The 24,448-nt window shown below is 50.5% G+C and overlaps 1 protein-coding gene across 1 annotated transcript in view; it reads left to right on the plus strand.

Annotated features, from left to right (window-relative positions):
- Positions 1-22,320, plus strand: part of LOC149336944 (uncharacterized) — a 39,676-nt gene extending 17,356 nt beyond the window's left edge. The window contains exons 2-3 of the mRNA XM_089554287.1: positions 19,204-19,440; positions 21,772-22,320. Coding sequence (XP_089410413.1) covers positions 19,204-19,440; positions 21,772-22,320 — 786 coding nt within the window. The remainder of the gene's footprint in view (positions 1-19,203; positions 19,441-21,771) is intronic.
- Positions 22,321-24,448: the final 2,128 nt, after the last annotated feature.

The following is a 24,448-nucleotide window of genomic DNA, read 5'->3' on the forward strand; positions in this document are numbered from 1 at the left end:
AAAAAGCTTGAGAGCCACGTGATGCAGACCCTCAATCTCATCAAACGTGTCTCGAGCAAAAGAGGCGGTCTTAAAGAAAAAAACCTACTTAGGCTCATACAAGCTTTCATAATAAGTAGAGTCAGCTACGCTACGCCGTACCTAAATCTCAAAGTAGCAGAGAGGAACAAGATCGACGCTCTCATAAGGAAGTGCGTCAAGAAAGCTCTAGGCCTGCCCATGTGCACATCCTCGGAAAAACTCCTATCACTGGGCATACATAACACGCTTACAGAGCTTGCAGAAGCAGTCTATACATCACAGCTAGAGAGACTCAGCATAACACATGCCGGAAGAGCCACACTAGCCAAAGTCGGACTCAAAACAGATAGGGGAGCTAGACAGAGGGAGGATATCGACATGGAGATTAGGAGCAATTCTCAGGATTCCCCCCTTACCCAAGAACATGCACCCAGAATTAAACAAGGAAAGAAGACAAAAACGGGCACAGGTGATAGACCGCATCTACGGTGACAAGCCTGAGGAGGAGGTCGCCTACGTAGACGCAGCGGGTGATATACATAGTCAGTACACGACCGTCGCGGTAGTGAACGGAGCGGGTAGCCTCATTACGGCCGCAACCGTCTTAGGGACAAACACTGAGACGGCGGAGGAGGTCGCAATAGCACTAGCTTGCGTCGGTTCCAAAGCTAAATACGTCATAAGCGACAGCAAAGCTGCAGTCCAAAATTTTAGTAGAGGGAGAGTCTCTCCCCTCGCTGCCAAAATTTTAAGACAAGCGACATTGAATAGAACGATCAATATAATCTGGACCCCCGCGCACGAATCTGTCCGTGGCAACGAGGCGGCCCACGAGGTGGCTCGAGATCTCTACCACCGAGCTGCACACGACGGTCCACCGCTCGTAGATCACGGGAGAGAAGGGCGACTAATTTCCTGTCAGGAAGTTACAGAATATTATAGACAACATCGCAGGCACTTTCCCCCGCCTAGCATAACACTCAACAATCAACAGGCGGTGGCGTGGAGGCGTCTACAAACAGATGTCTACCCACACCCAATTCTATGCAAACATTTAATTCCTGAAATAGAAGACGATAAATGCAAGAAGTGCGGAGCGAGAGGGTCCCTCGACCACATAATATGGGAGTGTAGCCAATCCCCAGGCAGGGCGAAGAACATTAATAGTAGAGACGCCTGGGAGACCTTGCTCCGGAGCTCGGACCCTGAGCTCCAGCTCACCGCCGTCCGACTGGCTGAAGAGGCCGCCGGGATACAAGAGATCCCGGCCAGCATCTGACGCGACTACCCCATGCGGCCGGATCTCTCCTGATCCTCCTCCCTCAACTGAGGGTATGGGACAGGGGAGGTCTGGGTGAGGTAGTCTCATTCTGTTGGACAATAAATGTTTTTCACTCACTCACTGGTAATGCAACGTCATCGCACGACTTGAAATAGGCAGTCGGTGGCGCCTAACGCAGCAGATATATTAGGTAAATTAGATAGTTGCCGCTTGTACTGCAGTACGTAATCACCTAGAGCGCTACATGACGTGTTAAACTGTAACATCGCTAAAGGTTAACCAATTAATCTTATTGCCTGCAGAATGTTAGTCAGCTCGATTCCACACCACGACACGGATGCAGCCTCATTGCTGTTTCTTTTCCCTCCAAGTCATTTTTTAACTACCTTATGTCGACATGCTCACTTTAAAGACGTTGAATGCAGTATTTTCTACGAATGCAGACAATGTAATATTATGTATTCATATAGAGTCGCTGCTATATATTGTGCAGTATTTATTTCACATTACTTTCTTTATTTGACATTCACTTCTGAGGCGCACCTATTTGTAAAAGCGTTTATAAAACAGACTTAATGCATTTATAAATAGGTTCTGCTTTTCCTTTTCTTTCGGGTGCCAATGCTCATGATATTTATTATGTTAATTTTTAGGTTATTCAGCCTCATCTGTGCACTCCTGTTCTGCCATTCACTAGTGTCCTGGCTTTGTCAAGCTTTTCTTACAGCCTTCTTGCCATGACATCCATCAGCATTGTGTAAGTTGAAAAAAAAAAAACTTTCAATTAGCAAAAGCAATCGTTAAATGCATTCCTGGGTTCAAACCTGTTGAAACGATCAAATAATAACGTCTGGGCAAAGAGTTACTTCCAGAAGCTGCGCAGGAGCAAAAGTTGTTTTTTCTTTCATTGGAGAGTGTCAATTAAGAAATAACTTTTCTACCATGCCCACAATTCAAGTCGAAGACCAAAATCGGCACCCATTACTATTTTTATATACAACTGTTTTTTGTTTTGACGTGAAACCATCTAACTGCAATCCAAATTATCATGTAATGATGTTGGAGCCAAGTCTGATGAGTTTCTTCTGTTCTGCATGAGTAAATTCGAAAGAAAGAAAAAAAATCCATACACGACAAAATCCAAATTGTAATCTTTATTCCCATAAAAACAAAAAGGAAAGCGTTGGCCATGTTAAACTCTACTGAATGTGTTCCATCTCCAAGTTAGGCGTTTGCCGGATGTATAACCTAAGTTGTTCCGCAATTTTTAAAACTGGCCTTTTTCAGTACGAGTGGTATTTACGGCTTAGCATTCTCAGCGCTCTAGCCTGTCCGAATACAGCTAAAGTGTGCTAACCAGCATAGCTGAAATTGACTAGTAGCATAGCTGGAACTGACTAGTTAAATTTTATTGTTTTAGAAATACAACTGTAGGTTTCGCCTCCACGCGTAGCCCGGGCCGGTAGGGACGGATGATCTTGAACAACGTTGCTTCAGCCGCGCTCCGCCAGATGGCAGCATCATCGGCACGCCGCGCGGCCCGCGGCGCCGAGTAGTTTGCTCTGTAGACGACAGATAGCGCCACTAGGAGGTCCGCCACTTCTGGCCTTCAAAGCCGGCGTTAGCAGCATTGCCGCGCAGTGCATCGATGGCTTTCGAATAATATCGGTTAAGCAATTAGCTTAATTTCTAATCAGACCACATATATAAATACCACCTAGTAGGAAACTGGTCGAGTTGGGAAATAGAACCAGGGTCTCCAGAGTGCGAGATGAGCACGCTAACCACTCCGCTATGCCAGCTGGATGGTTTCGAATCAACAAAGACGCGTCTAATGAATACGGTGTCTTCGTTCACTCCAATCTTCCTTCATTCTCCTTACGGCGAGGTTCAGGTGTTCACCGATATATGTGATACAGATATATTTCCTTTCCTCACAAACCAATTAGCCGACGAGCAATGCGTACAGCCGAACGGGCGATGGCATTCTGTGGACTCCCTGGACGCGCGGCGGAATGGTCACGTGACCAAATATGGTGGCGCCCATGCTCCCGCGCTGTAGAGCGTCTATAAATGCACGCTTGCCTTGGCGTGAATGCTTTGCTATGCAGTCCTCTAAGGAGAAGTGGCAGCGGCAGGAAGAAGCAAGAAAGCGACAACATGCGCAAGAGACGCCAGAACAGCTTGAAGAACGTCTTGCAAAGCGTCGTGCTAGGGATGTATCTCGGCGACACCGTTCTACCTCGCAGAGTTGTTCCAGGTCATCTGTCACCGATGAATCTCAACACCTGACTGCTCAGGAACGCCGCAATGCTACCAGCCGAAGGCAACGCGCCGAAGAATCACCAGAAGAACGCGCGCACCGTTGCTAACGATATTTACCCGTTTTAACCAGAGCTAAACCACTGCAAATTTTTATTGCGAAAGCCACACTAATCCCAGGAACGGCCTTTCGCGTAGCGGCGGCCACCTGTCACGTTTGATCATTAGATTGACCTCTGACGTCATACCATGTCTAGCGATGTCACAGCATGGCGTTATACCAGGAGCGAGAGACGGGCTACAACTCGGCTCGTCGGGTAACGGCGGCCGCTTGGCACGGCGCGCCGCCCTCCTCCCGCTAGAGGCGCTAGTGACGTTATGGCGCGACGTCATGCCAGCAGCGAGAGACGGGCTACCAACTCGGCTCGTCGGGTAACGGCGGCCGCTTGGCACGGCGCGCCGCGCTCTTACCACTGGAGGCGCTGCATATGCAGTACAAAACATCTCCATTCGCAACCTACCAGGCTTAACAAAAGATAAGCCCCCGCCAAATTTTTTTATCTCTTAGTGCTGGTCTCTATTAATTCAAAGGCACGTGGTTCACTTTCAGTAATGTTCATATCAGCTGTTAGAATTTCCAAAACGCAGTTACCACCGGCCCAACAAATTTTGCTCACAGTGCGCCAAAATACGTCCGCTTTCGAAAAGCCCGCACGAAAAGCAACAGATCCATCATAAGTGACCCGTCGAAATAGCCGAAATTTGTTACGCCACTGCGCCGAGGGTAACCTTGTAATCGAAGTTCTAAATATTGATAGGATATTACTCGCGGTGAGCTACACACATCTCAACACAAAGGGAGGATAACAGTAATAGTTGAAAAGTCGTTGACCTCTATGTTCAACGCCTGGCCACCCCAAACATGCATTCGGGTTCCGACTGCGGACGTCTTGTGGGTGGTGGTGGTGAAAACATTTATTCAGAACAGGAGGTGTTTGGATCGGCCCGTAAGGGACCGATCCTTACAAACACTAGGTGGAGGTCCCTAGTTTGGGACCCCAGTGGCGGTAGCCGCCGCCCGGGCGCGCCCGACTAAGGCTTGTTGGGCCTGTAAGTCGTGGCAGCCGAGCAGGGTCGCCTCCCAGTCCTCCCGGGTTGGGTTGGGGATAGGGGGAATGGCCGGGTTGGAGGGGCAGGCCCACACCATGTGATAGGTGTCCGAAGACACCGCACCACAGTGCGGGCAGTTGCCGCTAAAGGAGGGGTCAAAATGTTTTAGTGCTGCCGGGCACAGCATTGTATTGGTGAAGAGGCGGAGAAGAAGCCGCTCATCCGCCTTCTTGAGGCCTTTACAGGGGCTAGGGTAAAGGCGATGGCTATCTTGATAGTAGGTTGCGATATTTTTGAACGTATAGACCGGATTAAAATCGGGTTCCTGATCAGGTGGGGAGGAGAAAACAGCCCGGTGAGAGAGCGCGCGGGCGGCTGCGTCTGCTGCCTCGTTTCCTGCCAACCCCTGATGAGCAGGGGCCCATATGAGGTGACGGTGTGCGGGGTCCGTATCCCGTATGCAATTTTGGTATATTCGATAGGCTAGGAAGGGAGTGCTGCCTTGTTCGACGTTCCGACAGGCCCCTCGCGAGTCGGTAATTATGTATTTTGAATTGGAATGTGAGGCCGCGAGAGCAATCGCGACCTCTTCTGCTTGTGTTGCACTGCGGGCTCTGAAAGTGAGGCCGTTAACTGTGTTGCTGTTGTGAACTACCGCGGCCGTGTACCATCCCCCGTGGTGAGGGCCGGAGGCGTCCACGTAGTATACACCTGTTTTGTTGCCATAATATCGGGCTAGCGCTTCCGCTCGTGCCAGGCGCCGACCATTATGGTCTTCATGCGACATGTTTGCTGTGGAGACGTGCGGCCTCTTCCAGCAAACATGTCTTGTGGAAGCAGCGGCTATCCGGGGCCTCTGCACTGGTCGGAGCGCTATGCCATGTCAGGCTCTCAAGGTCAAGATAATATACACGTTGTGAGGATTCCGGGTGCAATAAATCAAAGATGTACATCCGTTGACACAGCACGCAAGCAGAGAAGATGGTCAGTATGGGCATTTGGCCGCACTAAGGGCGGCTCCATGTCATAGCAAGGATATACAACCGGTATAAACGGCCAATCCGTGACCTTACGTCCGAGGAGCTCCCGCGCATGTAGGCACAGTCACCGTAGGCGACAAAGCTGTGGTCGCTAAAGTTAATGGGCTCGCCTTCGGGGTGCAGGTCAGTCAGCGGCACACCCCACCTGCACATTGCAGGGTGGAAGATGTTGTGAGGATCTGTGAGATTGCAGGTCTTATTTTAAACAAACACATAAGTACAAACAATAAACTAGGTGGCTTTTATCGGAAAGGAGACCAATTTCAGTATGAGAGTGAAAAAAGGAAAGGAACAAGAGAGCAAGGACGCAACGCACGGGAAAAACACACGGGGGAACAGAACAAAGTGCTTACGAAAAATACAGGAAAAAGAAAGTCAAAGAGGAAAGTCACACTACTTGTCTCTTATTCGAGCAACGAGCGGGGAGGACTGGCTGGGTGTCGGGCAGTCAGGGTGTCTCTGGGCGTTCCAATGTTGATGCAACGCTACCGCAGCGTCGGCGTCTGTGGGCTCCCAGCACGGTTCCCAGGTCTGGTATCCCGGAAAAGTCACGTAGGCGCCAGAAGCGGCCTGTATGGAGCAGCTGATGGATGGACGGAGAAGAGTGGCGCCTGGGCCTGGTGGTTGAGGTCTCGACGATGGATGTCCACGTCTGGTGGCCCGGACGTCTGCGGCTGAGGCCCAAGCCCGGAACTCGGGGAGCCAGCAGAACTCGTCCACGTCCGTCACCCACCGCGCTCTTCTCTTCTCTCCCACGTAATCCTCTTCGACCTCTCCCGGCGTACCCCTCCGCACGCGCTCCTCGTGCTTTGTCTTCTTCTCCTCACGAACGCCGCTGGGTGGCGCTATCTCCTTACAGATGTATACGCCTAAGCGGATGCCTAAGATTTCATCGCTGTCATCGTGGTAGTTGTACAACGGGTCGAACAAGTCGACCTTTTCTTTGATGGCGACCGCATGTCTTGACGAGTTCTGGAACGCCGTTCAGCAGCACGTTCCACATCGTGCTGCGGTAAAGAATCTTCTCAAAAATGAAACCGGGCGTTAATTTTTCCTTCCTGCTGTCGGGGAAGCACTGGGTAAGAACAGGTATGGTAGGCGTTTTTCTTTTTTTTTCTGCAAGCCTGTGTTGATTTTAGTGCGAAAGCTTCTAACGCATCCATTGCTATTATGACGATATAGACACTGCTCCTGGGCTTACGCGAAGAAGAGACAGGTAAAGCGTGCCAGAAGGGTTGCGCAGGGAAAGGGGGAAACGAGGAGGGCAGGAAGGACGCTAAGAACTAGGTGGCGCAGGCGTGTATGACACCGAGACACATTTTTCTTCGCTACAGCCTAGTGCATCGTTCGATGTGATGGCGTGAAGCACTAGGAATATTGAACCTCTTGAGTAGCAAAGGCATTGTCTGGTTTTCAGAAGCCACGGAACTGCGGGCCCAGTGCACACACAAGGTTTGCTGCGCTTGTAAGATTGCAAACACAAGCGCGGACTCTAAGAAGACCTACATAGACGTGCAGCTGAGGTCACAAAGAAATGCGAGCATCAGTACTAGACAGCCATGAATGCTTGAACATTCGGGGGGAGGCCAAAGGCAGCTAACATGCGGCCGTTGGAAGAGGGGTCAACGCGATAGGAAAGCCGACCTCAAACTCGCTACGCGACAGGACCCCTCACATCCGGACGTCCAAATGCTTGCGCCCCCATGATGGATTTAAAACTTATTTATGCAAGCAACTTTGGACCGTTCAAGGCCTCAGGGCCACGGCGCAGCCCTCATATTACGCGCATGTGTCCAGGGCGCGTAGGACCATGGCACTGGTCCCAATATCTAGGCAGAGTGACGTAGACGCGAGTCCTCAGATCTGCGTGCTAGCCAATGCCTCGCTGCAATTCACGTTACTGGTGGTAACTGCTCCTTTAGTTTTAATCTAGCATTGCATATTGGGCATGATTAAGGATTATTACTTCACAAGAAAAAAACTGGGAAACTTCAGTTCACCTTAATAGTACGACGTAATAGCGATGAAGTGTCCATACGGTCGCTAAGGTTTTCCTTGGCGCACCGTTTTGCAGACATCGACACACTTGTCGAAATCATAAACTCTTTTATTGCACATCGTCGTCCACATTACTTAGTGATGATAATTATTGACCCTCATTATAGATATGTGGTCGTTTAATGTAATTTGTCTGCTGGGGGGTTAGCCGTACTCGTACAAGGCCTCTATGTATCCCACTTAACGCACGTTCCTCAGTTGCGGTTTCGATTTCGACTGACTATAGCTACTTTTTAATATCAGCAAAATTGCTTTCCTACTCGACTACCTTCTCGACCAATCAGTATTTTCCATTGTGTCAACGATCGTGACGCTGGGTTTCCGGCCGAACGGGACTTTTAATGCTGTCGCGTAAAAGAAAATAAAATTAGAGGGGACACTTAAGCTCCCCCGTAAGAGTACGACGCTATATCGTGATGGGTTAATTCCCGTATATGCAGGCCATTGACTATTTTACACTGATAAATCCTTGGGAGTCCTCATACCCCTGCTCTCGCACTGGTGCATTTGTTAAGCGATGGGCCTTGTGGGACCCAGGTTGCTGTTTCCGAGCTGCCAATTATTTATTTAACTGCAACAGTGTGCAGTTTGGTCACTATCTGGTGTGTAGGTTGGGATGACGCAACAAGGACACGTCATCTAGTTGGCCCATCCGCCTCCTAGGTTTCTCTCAGTGAACCACCTGCCAGAGCCATGCCCGTGATTTCTCGCTCACAACGCCGACGAGGACACCGGGGTCTTTAACGCTGTCGGGTTAAAGCAGCGACACCAAGTCGATAGAAGCCAGTCAGATACAATGTTAACGTTCTTTTTTATGCTGCTCAATAACTAAAGAAATTATTCCCGGTAGTTCAAAAAAGAGAGGCGAGCGGTCTTTGCAAATAAAGCGTCTATTCCATTGCCAATTCAAGCAGTACGGGAAGCGTAATTCAACGTAATTGATCAGACACCGTTATTGCGTATGAGTTCAAAAGATTAATATTGCCATGACGGCGTTTCAAACCCGCGGTGGGGCAAACAGGTCAGCTTCGCCGGCCACTGCACGAGGGCGCGATGCTTTCGCCGCAACCGATCACGCCTCGTGTTCAACTGCCACACACTTTCGCGCTGTCCGTTGCAAATCGCCACTTCAACAACTGCCACCCACTGCGCTCCGCTCGGAACACGTTTCCCACAAACGGCAGATACCCGCCGTGATGGATCAGAGGTTAGCGTGCTCGGCTGCCCAGCAGGAGTAACCGGGTTCGAACCCAGCCGCGGCGGCCTGCTCCTCGATGAGGGGAAAACACAAATGGAGCCCGTGTGCTGTGCGATGTAAATGCACGTCAAAGGTCCTCGGGTGGTCGAAATCAATCCGGAGCCCTCCACTACGGCCCCTCCTTCTCTCTTTTTTCTTTCACTCCCGCCTTCCTTCCTTTCCTCACGGTGCGTTTGGGGCTTCCACCGAGATATGTGAGACAGATACTGCGCCACTTCCTTTCCTCAAATCCACGTATATAAAGGTATTTATAGAAGGCACAGCGACCAAAACAGCTGCAGGTATTCAGGCCCCTTAGGCATTCCTTACCAGAACCGGAAAATGAAAAGGCAAAATGCCAACGATTCACACCATATTTCCACCATCTCCGCAAGGTTGAACAAAGTGGTTGTTGCTCGAGCTATGTATAGACCAGCGCTGCACGACACCTATACCAAGCACATGCTAGACGATAAGGCGGCAACAAAACATGCGCGAAACGAAAGAAAAAAGTAGCGCACGATTTAAGCATTAAGCAATATATATTTCACGCTTTTTTTTAAGGCCGCCAGATATTCAATCGCTATCAATGCGACTGGCATGACCGATCAACTAAACAAAATTCTCGATTGGAAAGCGTTAAGCACTTATCATGTAGCGTCAAAAAAGCAATTCGCTCTGAAACAAACCCGCAATGGCAAAAGAGCCCTCCTGACCACTTATGCGCACTTTATAACGGCTTTTAGCGCTTTCGATCTTGGTAACTGCAAGAGTACATGTCCTTTTTCGAACATTCATTCGTGTGAGTGTCATAATATGACAAACATATCAAAAAATCTAATGGAAATAGTCACCCGTCGACGCACTAAGTCTTCACGCGCCACGAATACCGATCACCATATGGCTGCTTCAGAAAAAAGCCGCATGATGCCACCGCCATCGCTGGAATGACTGGCCCTTGTTTCTTATTGAAGCAGGTATCTCTGCAGGATGTGGACGGTGCGGCTAAACGGCATTACAGAGCATGTCACCCGCAGGGCTGTACACATGAACGCCGAGGTTTACTCGTTCGACAGTTGCCATATGGCATAGAACTTGGTCCACGTGTTCATCTTCGACCCCGCGTCGCACCGGTGGGATGTGGTGCAGACGCAAATTCCCGACGCTGCGCCGATTACCATTTCCCTCCCCACAGTTGTAGCGTACGGCCGCTGCGCGTATCTGTGGGGCGACCCGCGCAGCTGCCCAGCCCCGAGTGTCCTTACCGCTTCGACACAAGCACCATGACATGCAGCCGACTGGCGGTGTCCTGTGAGGTGCGCTCATCGATGTACGGCAGCACAGCTTGTGTTGTGGGTCACCGCAAGTATATCTTCAGTGACTGGGGTCCTTCGCCAGATATGCGGGTCCTTGACTTGGATACCCTAGAGTGGCATCGTGTCCCCACCAGCGGAGACGCTCCGGTTCTACATGCCTGCCAATCTGCGTCTGCCATCGGGACCCGCATGTATGTGTTCGGCGGCAGCCGAGCCGACCGTTTCCTCATCCTATACTATTTTCAAACGACCAACTCTTCCTGGGTGCGCCCACAGGTACAAGGCGTTCCCCCTGTGTATCGGCGAGGACATTCAGCCTTCGTGTTCAACGAACAGCTGTACATTTTCGGAGGGTACAGCGGTGTGCTGAAGACCTTCTTAGCAGATATGCACAAGTACGACCCCGTGACGTCGTGCTGGACCGAAGTGAAGCCATGTGGCTCACCTCCATCTCCCAGGTTCTTGCATGGCTGCTCAGTGATGGGTGAAAGAGTGTTTATCATCGGTGGCTTTGGACCGGCATCCGACCAGGATGAGGAGCAGGTAGTTCAGGAGCGAAGATCGCTGACCGATCTCCACGTGTTGCACTTGGCACCGACACTGAAGAACCTGTGCTTATTTGCAGTAATTGATGCACGGCTGGATCTAAGCCCCTTACCACCCTTCATTAGAGAAATGGCCTACGCTATCACTTCTCAACCATCGTAGTCGATGGTAGATGCTGCGTGTCAACCAAACGGAGTGTCTTCGGCGTAAGCCAGCTTGGGGGTGGGGCGATAATATAACTTCGGCGCCGCTACTTGACACAGCAATAAACTGTTCTCTTATACGCAATGAACGCCTTCCTTCAGTTGTCGATTTTCGCGGAAGAAAGTCGCTAGCGTTTTGTTTATTTCATGAAAATCTGAGGCGGCACTTTTTTTTCAAATATTACCAAGAAGAAGTTTTCCGAACGAAAAACTATTCTCTGAAATTGATTACATTCCAGCCTGGTGGTAGATTCAAGAGAATCGCATTAACGTCACTTCGGCCTGAAGCTCGCGATGAAGTCTAGGTTGCCGCGTAGCCCTGGTGGTCATCCTTTTCAAAGCTGTAGGCAGACTGAGGTGCTGGATGCGGCGCTGGGCGTCGATTTTTATCTTCTGCGGAAAGAACTTGCGTCTTTTGTGATTACTTCAGAAAGCCGAAATGTTATCATTTATTTGCGGATGTCTGCCTTCAGCATGTCTGCCCTCAGCACCCGACGAGTATCTATGTCTTGAACATGAGCGGATAGAATTCGTCAAAGCTTGGGTAACGGCCGCCGCGGTGGCTCAGTGGTCATGGTGCTCGGCTGCTGACCCGAAAGACGCTGGTTGGATCCCGGCCGCGGCGGTTGAATTTCTTTGGAGGAGAAATTATAGAGGCCCGTGTACTGTGCGATGTCAGTGCACGTTAAAGAACCCCAGGTGGCCGAAAAGAATCGCCCTCTCCCACAAACAGTCCGCATACGATGCTCTCTGAAACAAGCTTGCCCGTTGTCCCCGCTCCTGTATGCAGAAGAACTGAGGATCGGGCGAGTTGGTGGTGATCCATCGTAAAAAAACAACGCTTAAGAACACGGACCGAGGACAAGGTGAAACAGACTGACGGCGCTGAACTTACAACTGAATTTTATTCACACGTAGGCAGCCAATTTATACATTTACTCAAAGATGCGCAAAGGCGTCTTGTCAAACCCAGATACACTCTTGCCACTCACAAGCGTAAAACCAGAGAAAAGAAAGAAACAGCGATCATCCATTCAAGGCACGTGTGCCATTACCTCACCCTCCCTACCCAGAATGAAATGAGCTAGCTTCATTCTAGGTAGGGAGGGGGGGGGGTAATGGCGCACGTGCCTTGCACACGTACCGCAGTAATGCACACGTCCGACCATCCACGCCACATTTTCATAATCGCGGTCAGGTTGGTGGTTTGTTGGTTTATTGGGGTTTAACGTCCTAAAGCAACTCAGACTATGAGGGACGCCGTAGGGAAGGGCTCCAGAAATTTCGACTACATGGGGTCTTAAACGTGCACTGACGTCGCACAGTACACGGGCCTCTAGAATTTCGCCTCCATCGAAATTCGGCCGCCGCGTACCGGTATCGAACCCGCATCCTTCGGGTCAGCAGCCCGAAAGACGCGGCTTCGATCCCGGCCGCGCTTTCCGGGCTGCTGACCCGAAAGACGCGGGCTCAACAGAAGGGTTGTTGCTCACGATGTGAATGCATGACACCGATACTATACCGTCTAGACGGTAAGGCGTAGAAAGAGAAGTTTATTTTCAACTAATGTCAACAAAAATACACAGCAAAACTGCTGAACTGAATGCTCTGATTAGTCAAGCACATGCGCAGTGACGCAGCACTGAGCACGTCAGTAAGGCAGTAAGAAAGCCGACACTAACGGTCAGGCGGCAACCGGTAAGGCGGAGACGATAAGGCCGCAACAAAACACGTGCGAAACGAAAGAAAAAAGCTCCGCAGGATTTAAGCAATATATATTTCACGTCTCTTTTTAGGGCCGAAAGATATTCAGTCCCTATCAATGCGACTGGCATGACCAATCAACTAAACGAAATTCTCGATTGGAAAGCGTTAACCACGTAATCGCGGCGTCAAGAAGGTAATTCGCTCTGAAACAAACCCGTAATGGCAGAACAGCCTCTTGACCACTTAAGCGCACTTGATAACGGCTTTTTGCGCTTTTAATCTTGGTGACAGCAAAAGTACATGTTTTTTTTTGAACATTCATTCGTGTGAGTGTCATAAAATGAAAAATGTATTCCAAAATCTAACGGAAATAGTCACCCGTCGACGCACTATATCCACTCACGCCTTCACGTCCACGTCTTCATCTTGGACCCCGCGTCGCGCCTGTGGGATATGGTGCAGAGGCAGCTTCCCGAGGGCGGGCCGATTAACTTTTCTCGCCACACAGCTGTAGAGTACGGCCACTGCGCGTATCTGTGGGGCGGCCCGCACAGCTGGCCATCTCCGGGTGTCCTTTACCGCTTCGACACAAGCACCATGGCATGCAGCCGCCCGGAGGTGGCCGGTGTGGAGCCGACATCGATTTGCGGCAACAAAGCTTGCTTTGTGGGTCACCGCAAGTATATCTTCGACGTCTTGGATCATTCACAGTAACTGCGGGTCCTTAACTTGGATACCCTGCAGTGGCATCGCGTCCCCACCAGCGGAAAAGCGGCCGTTCAGCGTGTCTTCCACACCCGTCTGCCATCGGGACCCGCATGTATGTGTTTGGCGGCAGCCTAGCGGACCCTTTCCATGCCACTCGCGTAGACAACTCGTTATACTACCTAGAGACGACCACCTCTTCATGGATACGCCCACAGGTACCAGGAGTTCCCGCTGTGTGTCGGCGAGGTCATTCAGCCTTCGTGTATAACGAAGAACTGTACATTTTCGGAGGGTACAGCGATTTGCTGCAGACCTGCTTGGCAGATATACACAAGTACGACCCTGTGACGTCGCATTGGACCGAAGTGAAGCCATGTGGCTCACCACCATCTCCCAGGTACTGGCATGGCTGCTCAGTGATGGGTGAAAGAGTGTTTATTTTCGGTGGCTTTGGGCCGGCACCCAACCAGGATGAGGGGCAAGTTGCTGAGGAGCGAAGGGCGCTGACCGGACTCCACGTGTAGCACTCATCACCGACACTGCAGAACATGTGCTTACTTGCAATAATTGATGCGCGGCTCAATCTACACCCCTTGCCAAGCTTCATTCAAGAAATGGTCTACGCTATCACTTCTCACCCATCGTAGTCAATGGCAGATGCTGCATCGCAAGCAGATTGAGTGCCTTCGGCGAAGCCATCTTGCTGGTACGGTGATGATGCAACTCTGGCGCCAGTACTTGACGCAGTAATAAACTCTTCTTTTATACGCACAGGGCGCCTCCCTTCTGTGCTCGTTTTTCGCGCAAGCAAGAAAGTTGCTAGTATTTTGTTTTTATTCATGTCACCCGGGGCAGCCACTTTTTCTTACAAGACAAAGAACAAAGTTTCTGAACGAATAATTATTCACTGAGATCGATTCAACTCCAGCCTGAAGGTTTCTTCAAGCGATTCGCATTGACGAAACTTCGGAATGAAGATCGTGATGAATTTGTTTTCCGCGCAGCCCCTGCTGGCCATACTTTTCAAAGCAGATGGTAGATAGAGATATGTGGCGGTAGGCGTCGATTTCAGCTCTTATCCGTAAACAACTTGCGTCTGTTGCGGTGACTTCAGAAAGCCAAACAGTTATCACTTATTTCCGCATGTATTCCCTTGCTTTGACGCTGGTTTATATGTTTGTTCACTGATATTATAGCCTGCTAGTTATGGTCCTGTTCTCGCTATATACATTCTAGTTTCTATCTGGAAGCATCCGATCGGTGTCTATGTCGTGAACGTGAGCCGAGAGTATTCGTCAAAGCTTGTGTAAGTGATGGCATCAGGTGCAGATAATATCAACGGCAATCGACAGCATGCTGGACTGTATCTGAAGCTTCCCGACAGCTTATTTACACTGATGCGAGAGCGCTCCAGTGCACTGCGCACGCCAGATACATTCTCGACAAGCCATCCCACGATGGCTGGTGTGAAATGTTCGGAAAATGTGTATGTGACACCAAATTGAATTGAAAAAGCAACTTTGTGTCATGGCGCTCTTTAGCCACAAATGATCTATAGCCATAAAAATTCACCAGAATCGACAGTGGGTGTGCCACTGACTGAGTTGCACCTCGACTACGATCCCCTTAACTCTTTCGTCCACTACGTTCTCGACTACGGCTACTGCGTCTACATGTGGGGTAGCTTCTCCGACATATATAGGGTCGCGGATTGGCGGCTTATACCGGTTCGGTACCCGCGCTATGACATGGAGCCGCCCGGAGATGCGCGGCTGGTACATGGGTTACACCGGTCGGCTAAGCGCTCGGCCGGTTGCAGCGTGATGGTAGAAAAGGGTGTTTGTTTTTGTTGGCTTGGGGTACGCCCTAGAACACGAGAAAGGAAGGCCCATCGATGTTTCTGAAGAGGAAAAGGCGATAACTGACCTGCACGTGTTGCACTCAGCACCTACGCTGCAGAACTTGCGTCTACTTGCTGTCATCGACGCAGATCTTGACGTAGGCGGATTACCAGTAGCTATTAGAAACGAGATCAACGCTATCTCTCCTGGCTCATCGCAGACAGCGGACTCGTGCTGCACTTCAAACGAATGGTGCGCCTTCAACGGAGCCACAGATGGTGGTGAGGTGGCCAAAATAGTTATTTCAGTGCCTCTAGTTCGGTAGGTAATAATGTGTTTTTTTTTTTAGAAACACCTTAGAAGCTGAGCTTCCGCGGCGGGCAGGTATTGGCACACTGTCACCTAGGAGCGCCGGGCTCTGCGATTAGCACTCCGTTCTCGGCAGCCAGCAGAACCGGGACAGTGGTACGGAAACTTAGTGCGTATTCAGCGAGGCCATCGAACGCTTTGCAGAATACGGATGTGTCATTAGCGTGCAGGTTTGGCGGGTTAATGAGGCGCCGTAGGAAACCAACGCGATGACGAACTGCCCACCGCGCTCACCAACTGTCTCCCAACGACACCTCGTTCGAGTTTGGAGAGCAGCGTGCGGTGATTCGCGATCAACTCCAACTGCCAGTACTGCGCTTCGCGCATAGAGAGCGCGGTTTCATCGCCAGCGCAAGCGTTTAGATTTGGAGGACGCGTCTTTCATGTGTGCTCCTTGAAAAGGTAGGCGCCGCACAGACTTTGTACGAGCTACACGGGCCTCGATCGTTTATGGCTTCATTGTGCCGCTTTTGTGCAGCGACGTATCCCGAGGTTCTGGCGGCCTACAGAGCGCTGGAACTCATTGCGGTAAGCCTGACGATGCTTCTGTGGCTGTGGGGATGCGTGCACGCCCGCGATGGAACAATGGTGAGCCTCTGTGCATACAACGAGCGGACGGACCTACGTCCCTCTTGCGCTTCGCCAGGTAGCCACGCCGCATTAGTGCGCTCAGCCATTGCTATCTATGGAGGGGGGCAGCTGAGCCCCCGACCCCAGTCTCTTGGGGGAGAGTGTGCCTCGTGTTCGAAATCCCGTGAGGGGACAGAGCGCGCGCGCCTTCTATATACGCTCTGAGCACACATCGCTATAAAATGAAGGAAAAAAATGTGGTAGAGTTTTAATGTGGTTCAACCTAGTGGTCGTGCGAAAGCATGTGTTTAGCCTGGTCGACTCGTGCTTTTGCTTTGCTCGGTCGTCGTAACGCGTGGTTACAATAAATTTCGGTTAAGTGCCTATGCTCGCGCCGCAGGTGGAAGTTGAAGACGAGATTGTGCAATGCACAGCGCGAGATTTTCTTGCAGTATAACACGAGGCGTGATCGCCTACGGCGATAGCATATAGGGACCTCGTGCAGCGGCCAGTGAAGCTGATTTGCTCGCGCCAACGCGGGTTCGAAACCCAGTCGCGGCAATATTTATTTTATTTCTGCAGAGGCTAAGCTATGCTGCGTTTTGCCGAGGCCACTTTCAAGGTCAAGCTTAACACACACTTGGGGAGCTAGTTATAACTCGTTAAGCAATGCTTTCACAATAAACGCTGACGCACAGAAAAGATGCGACAACGCATTTTTGCGGTAGTATTGTATACATGTAAAACCAACCTGCCGAACTTGATGCGCTGATGAAACGTAAGTCTTCGGGTCGCATTTTGTCGGCAGTGGTGGCGATACAACTGTAATCCGTTTAACTCGTGCAGCCAAATCTTGCAGGTTTGATGTAAGTGCACAGTAATCTCTATTTTTTTTCTCGAATATTCTGCACTCGTCGCCGCCGCTGTGTTTGCTCCTGCTGAAACTTTCTTACTGCTTAACTCAGTGATGCGCTATATTTGTGCTTCGCTTCCTGCAATGTGGGATTTGGATGTGTGTTTTCTTTGTAGTGAGATATTTCCTGAAATAGCACCATTTTGTCGTTGTCAATACGCCAATACGTCAATATTAAAATTTTGGCCTAAACAACGGCAGGTTTCAAAACAGAAACATATTGAAGGACACCACTCACGTATTTAATGAATTTCTAGGTGTTATCAGAGGAGGAACGATAAGCTAACGCAATCAGTGTCCCGTCGCATTTGACACTTGATCCATAATGATAGCAAACATGATGATGAGTAAAATCCTTGCTAGCCACCAGGGGAATGCCTGTGCTTTCAGTTACAATATACTTCTCAGAGATCAAACATCCTGTGAATTTCCCAACTAAAGCTATAGGGTGTGAACGAAGACTTTTAGTTAGAGGGACCTGGTTTTGGAGTCCTGTCTTACAACCCAAGTACACTTGAGTTCGTGTCAAAGCACTTTCCTAACTTACATATGCTTGCCGATGGTCAGAGGACTATGATAGTTCGCAGAAGTTTCACGAGTATGACTTTTTTTTTCAGTTCATGATCGTGGATGCCGAATTCGTGTTCAAAATCCCTTGCGATTGGACCCGTTGGAATGTATTATTCATCTGTTGCGCCAGTCAGAAGTACAAAACTCGGGAAGGAGTAAGGGAAACAGACAGGTAGAATAGCGAGCACCTGATGATAGGTCTACTGTAGGTAGCTAACAAATGCATTCTCACTTTCGAGAGCAAACGATAAAAGACTCAAAACGGTCGCTGGGTTGGAGGACAAAAGGCGGTTCATCTCCTTCGACTACGATGGTAGTGTAGACGTTGATGGCTACACAATCTGAGTACGTCGAAAGGTTGGGAGGACAGCGAGCACACAGATCTCGGAGTTGTAGTATCTGAGGACTTCTTCGACGCAGCGGAGGTCGCAACGAAGGTTAGTTCACCTAAAATGGAGGATCGACATGAGCAAGAGACAACCTTTGTGCATGGTCCGCTTTAGAAATTTTCAGCTTGATCTGAGAGGGGTGCTTAACAATTGTTTTCGTGCACAGAATGATTGTGAAGTGACCCGTGGCACCGAAAAGGCTTTCGGTAGAGTCAGGCTATTGAAAACAACCATGAGATGGGGAAAATATTTGTTTTGAAATACAAGCGTTCGACCACACTGTATCTCGCCTCCCTCCTCCCCTCAGCGTTCACTCTCGAGAAAGGAAGCTGTCCTATATCGGCAGCTACGGTCAGACATTTTCCCGACGCCACAGAACCGACGAGCCAGCCTCTTCGCTGACACAACTCCAACTTGTAGGTTATGTGCGGGATCGCGGACTCCCTGTGGCCTGGTCTGGGAATGTGCGAGAATCCGGCATCGCCCATCCACTCAGCCTCGTGGGAATACTGGCTGCCCTGCCACCAACTTCTGCTGGCCCGCCGCGCGCGGGAGATACAGCCAGCGCTGGACTTTCGAAATAAAAAGCCTAACTTCGAGGGTCATAGTCCACTGCAATAAAAAAAATTTCTCTCTGTGCGGTAGATGTAAAATTTTAATTCCGTCTAATAAAGCCCAGAGAGGCATCTTAGGCTCATTTGTTCCTTCATGCTCTAGACGCGGTGTGATGTGTTCCTCGCTTCTACTCTTATTTCAATAAATTACTTTCTCTTTCCCTCTTTCTACTTGCTGAACTCATCTCTTCTTCGTCGTTTTTTCCGACGCCGAATACAAGGTCAACTATTGTGCGAAATGTGTTCTTCCTTTTATAATGCGTTATAGTACACTGGGTTAGTAAGAAATAGTGCAAACAACGCAGAATTCCCACCAGAAAATTTGTTCTGGCAATGTCCACGTCTCGCGACAGAAAGAACGCGGCTTTTATACCGGGGAGAGAAAGTGAAAGACAATTAGGACGGCGTCAGCTCATGCCGCGTGGAAGCTTCGCGATCCACGCCCAGAGAACAAGCCCCCAGCGGTCCTGGAAAGACGCACATGTCCCGTCTGCTATCAATGGGGACCCCGGTGCCAATGGCATCACCGACGGCGAATGGCAGGGTCGTTCGGCGGAAGGCCAGAACCTCCCCGAGGCTGCGAACCACAGGGCGCCGGTGGAGCCCCCGGACGAAACAGAGCTGCGACGAGAGCCGCCGCGCAGTGGAGATGGGCCCTGCCGTTCGCCGCAGCCTTCCACCCCGGTGGGCGTATTCCATTCTGTCCAGCGGAACGCGGTGAGCATGCCGCGGGCGTGCCTCATCTTCGCCATCCTCGTCGTGATCGCCGCCACGTGCTACATCGTCGTGTCGCGGCTGATCTTCATCGCACAGTGGCTGTCCGCGAACGGCCTCCCCTCCTACAAGAATCACCGACGTCCGGCCTCCTCAGGAGACAAGTGAGGAGCCCCGCGGATATAGGTGCAGGGCTTTTGGCATGGTACCGCACCAGGTGCCTTGCAAGGCGGCACCGTTTGGAGCTGCATGGTCGCGGCCGCCGTCATCGCAATTTTACGCCTCGTTCCTACGACGGGGACCGCTACGCTGATAAGCACAGGAGATGCGGTCAATAAATCTTACTATTGTGCGCAACAAAGTTAATACCAGCACGTAATTTACACGTAGCTACGAACATTTGATTGTCTAAATGCTGAAATCCGTTCCAAGAATTGCAAGTTGGCAAAGATCTTTGCAGACCCAGTTTTGCGACCGCACTGCAGCTCGCCTGGATGATGCAGCGCACATTTCACATCATATCGTACTACAAGAGAGCGAGTCTTGAGTGAGATTGCCTTTGATTCTTATTCCTTTATTCCTGTTCGTATATTTTTCCTTGTTCGCGTGAGTAAAGCTTCAGTTGAAAGATAGCGCCTGTATTGGCCTCTTCTGCCTTGTCTTCATTCTTCAGCGCTATGATGTAGAGTTCAATCCGACTAGCCCAACTTTCCGACATTCTACGTTACATTAAGCTTCATAAGTAATCTTGAAGTAATTAATTATTTATGAGACGTATTTAATGTATTTCCGTTATTTTTGTAAACAGCAATTACTTGCATTCGCGCGATTTTAGGATAGTATTAAGTAGTGTAAATTTATTACTTTTCCCAAACAATTTTTCCATGTGTAGTATACACAAACAAAACACCGACGTTTAGCGACAAACGCGACTACATCATTGCAGCTTCCATCCGCTGCAAATGGTACCGACAGCAATTTCCTACGCGTTTCTCCGCTGCCTGGTTGCTTAGCGCTTCTATTTGTCCTTGACAGAAGACTGAAACAGTAGCGCTCATTTTCCCCGGCTGTTTGCTTTTCTCGGGGACGTCATTCGTTCATGCCTTTTTCCAAAGACGGAGTTTTTGCAGACGGCGTGTCATCTCCACAGCACATCAGCTCCTTGTGTTTCTGCAAAGGCCGCAAGCAGACGACAAGTAGACTTCGAGGCTCGAGCTGTGCGCTCGCGTGGCTTCTTGAGGACAGATGCGATAGGCTCCGCGCCGCGATCAATCAATTAGTAAATACGAAATCACCGGGATATACACTCAAAGACCAGCCTCGATGTTCGTATTTTGTTCTGGCCCGTTACGCACGTCGAACTAGATCTTTGGGGACTCTCCGCCTGCGGTCGGAAATTTCCGTGCTCCTAAAGGCCTTCAGCGTGTACATGGCCCGCAATATCTGTGGCATGCGAATAAATCAGAAGAGGGGTTCAGTAGTGAATCGGCCAATAACTTCTGGTGACGTTACGTCCCCACTCCGAACGGTGCCTCAACAAAGGTAAAGGCACAAGCTCGGGCACGTTGGTACAACGTTCTAAACAAGAATATTTCGCTCCTGGCAGATTAAACTTGAGCTCTAGTCAGCGCGTTGTGTGTGATTTTCTTCCTTCGTTCATTGTTTTGCCCTGGTTTGCCTTTCTTGAGAAAGTTAAACCGAAAGTCGAAAAGTCTCGAGCTCACATGCGCAAGCGCCGCCCACTGTGCAGCGCGTATCCCTCCCCCCCCCCCTTCCCCCGCCTCGTACCATTTCGGTCGACAGCCTTCTATCGCTTCTTCCACCTGTCTTCTTTGCGCGCAGCTATGAACATAACCGACCACGCACTGATTCCGGCAGGCGGCGCACCAGCAGCTCGCGCTGTGAAACAAAGGACGAAGAAAAGCAAGTAACGCCCACCACCAAGCTTGATTTCAGAGCGTGGCCGTTGAGTGGAAAGGAACAAAGCGGCCCGATATCATTTTCGCAAGAACTGGTTCCCATTGAACGATGTGGACGGCGCGGCTCAACCGCATTCCAGAACTGCTGAACGAAACGGCGGTCACCATCAAAGGGAAGGTTTACTCGTTCGAATGTTTCGACATCTGCTACCCGGACAGTGGTGAAATCTCAGGCTACATCCTCGACGTGTACACCTTCGACCCCGTCTCGTACCGGTGGGATAGGATAGAGACTCCGTCACTTCCCGAAGTCCAGCCGATTACCATCGTGGACCGCAGCGTTGTAGCCTACGGTCACTGCGCCTACCTGTGGGGCGTACAGCACATCCGCCCAGAGGTTACCGGCCTCTACCGCTTCGATACCCAAACATTAATATGGGGCCGTCCAGAGGTAAGGGGTGAAGTACCGAGTGCTGATGTTAACCACTCGGCGTGCGTGCTTGGTCACCGGATGTACATTTTTGGTGGATTGCACAGAGATTCATCGAATTTTGTACGTTTTCTGGACCTGGAGACCCTAGAGTGGCATCGTCTCCCGACCAGCGGAGTAGCCCCCTTCAGGCGCTACTGCCACACTGCGACCGCCATTGGAACGCGCATGTACATTTGGGGTGGCAACCTAGGAGACTCACGACCCGACAATCCTTACGAGAATTGCTTATATTATCTGGAAACGACCACTGCGACGTGGGTGCGTCCAGAAGTGCAAGGCGTGGCCCCGCAGGGACGCAAGTGTCACTCTGCGTTCGTGTACGAGAGAGAGCTGTATATCTTCGGTGGCGACAACGAAATCATGAACACCTACTTTGCAGATATGCGCAAGTATGACGTTGAAAGGTCATGCTGGACTAAAGTGACGCCCAGTGGATAAGGCCCGTCTGCGAGGCACTCACCCGGCTGCTGTGTGCTTGGAGAGAGGGTGTTGGTCTTCGGTGGCTTCGGGCCTCCACCCAGCTTTGATGAGGAAGATTATCGCGAAGACATTTCAGAGGAAGAAGAGGAGCTAACCGACCTGCACGTATTGCACCTAGCACCTACGCTGCAGAACTTGTGTATGCTTGCTGTCATTGATACAGGTCTGGATATGAGCGAGTTACCAGAAATGATTATCAATGAGATCAACACCATCAAATCAGGACAAACTTAAGCGCCGGGTCCGAGTTGACTTCAACTTGATAGAGCGCCTTGGACGGAGCCAGATGTGATGGTGCTTTGGCTAACTTCAGTGTCTGTAAGCGTCGCGAGGTGCTACAGGCATTCTGGCGGCTGGAACTTATCCCGTACTACCCTACGGCCTTTCTTTCGCCGTGTAGCAGTGCGCCCTCCAGGGGTAGAAGAACAGTGAGCCTTTGCATGCATCGAGAAGACAGGCTTCATATTCTGTTTTGTCGTCGCCCAGTAGCCGCGCCGTGTCAAGACGCTGTGCATGTGTTGTCCTATGCAAGGAAACCAGCCGCGCTGTTAGCGCGTACTGTTAACAGTGGCAACACATGACACAGTACTTCTTGAGTGTGCAGTATGTAAGAATGTGTACATATGTGACATTAGCTCAACGGTGGTGGTGATACGAGCGCCAACGCGTTGTTAAGAGTGGACAACGTGATCCTGGGAGCCGGGTGTGACTCATCGCAAAGCAAGGGATATGACGAGGCCTGGCGCCGGCGGCAGAAGCATAGACGACGACGGACGGGGTAGTTGCACTCCAAACCACCGAACCTCCGAACCGATCGAAGGACGCTGTCTCCCACGGGCCTGGGAGAAATTACTGTCAGACGAGTGTCGTCGTTAGGCAAAGATGCGGCGAGAGCTTACGACAGCAGCAGCAACGCTGGAAGCAGATGCACTGGAAGCACGGCGGAAGCAGCGGTATACGTTGGCCGAGTGGCCCTTCGGGTCACCGAACGGGATGATGCTACGCAAGGTCACGCTGAGCAAGGCTGCTATTTGAAAGACGCTGTGTCGAAGGAGTCTCGTGCTTCGGCCATCCGGCGGGGGAGTTCGAGAAGGTTCAACCACCTGCGAGAAGACTGCGGGATTCTGCTTTCCCACGGAGGCAACGCACAGAAAACTTGCAGCAGTGGTCAAGGTGACGCATCTGTGTTTGATGACTGTCTTCCCCTTCTCATCCCCCGAGCTGTGAGAGAGCAAGAGAGCTTCAGCACCGCCCCGTGCCGTGGGTGGTACCGCCAGCGTCATCAATGGCCCATCCGATTGGACAACGTTATTCGAACCAAGTTCCCCAGTCAGGGATCTGGGGAACGCGAACCGTATTTAACGGGATGTTGTTGTGTGATCGGAGCATTCGCATTCGATTCGATTCTCATCTGTAAATATGTAGAATAAACCCTTCTGTACAGTTTCCTCGATAACGCAGTCCGACATCGTCATTCGGAGCCGGTACCTGCGAGGCTAAACGAGTTAGTCTTCTCCAGGACCCCTCCGTCTTCAACTCTGGTTCCAGCGGTGGGATAGAAGCCCCATCTTTAACACTGGTTCCAGCGGTGGGATTGTGGCCCCGTTCTCAACACTGGTTGGCAGCAGCTGGGATGGACCGTGCGACATCGTACTTTCTCCACGGGTGAGCGTTTTGGCTTTTGCTATGGGATTCGCCAGGCTGTAAGATTCAGAGAATAATCTTGACTGGGAATCAGGGCTTTGTCGTTTGAGAGGGGTTATTCTCAAGGGATTGTGGAGTTAGCAGAGCCAAAGCGGAGAAGGCGTTGTCATGGAACTAATGGAATTGTGGAGGTCGGACTTGCTGTTGATATGCGAGGAACTGTCTTTTGAAGTGCCTAGCAAACTAACCAAAATTGAACTGGGCGAAATCATTCTTAAACACGTCAAGGATAACGATCACCTAGAAGTTACATGGAACTTGATACAGGAGGAAAAAGAAAAAGCCCGTAAAGAAAAAGCCGAACAGGAGGAAAAAGCCCGTAAAGAAAAAGCCGAACAGGAGGAAAAAGCGCGCACAGAGGAAAAAGCGCGTAAAGAGGAAG

This window comes from Amblyomma mixtum, chromosome 7 (assembly GCF_055824585.1).
Source record: "Amblyomma mixtum isolate Tamu chromosome 7, ASM5582458v1, whole genome shotgun sequence".
In the NCBI taxonomy this organism is placed as follows: Eukaryota; Metazoa; Arthropoda; class Arachnida; order Ixodida; family Ixodidae; genus Amblyomma; species Amblyomma mixtum.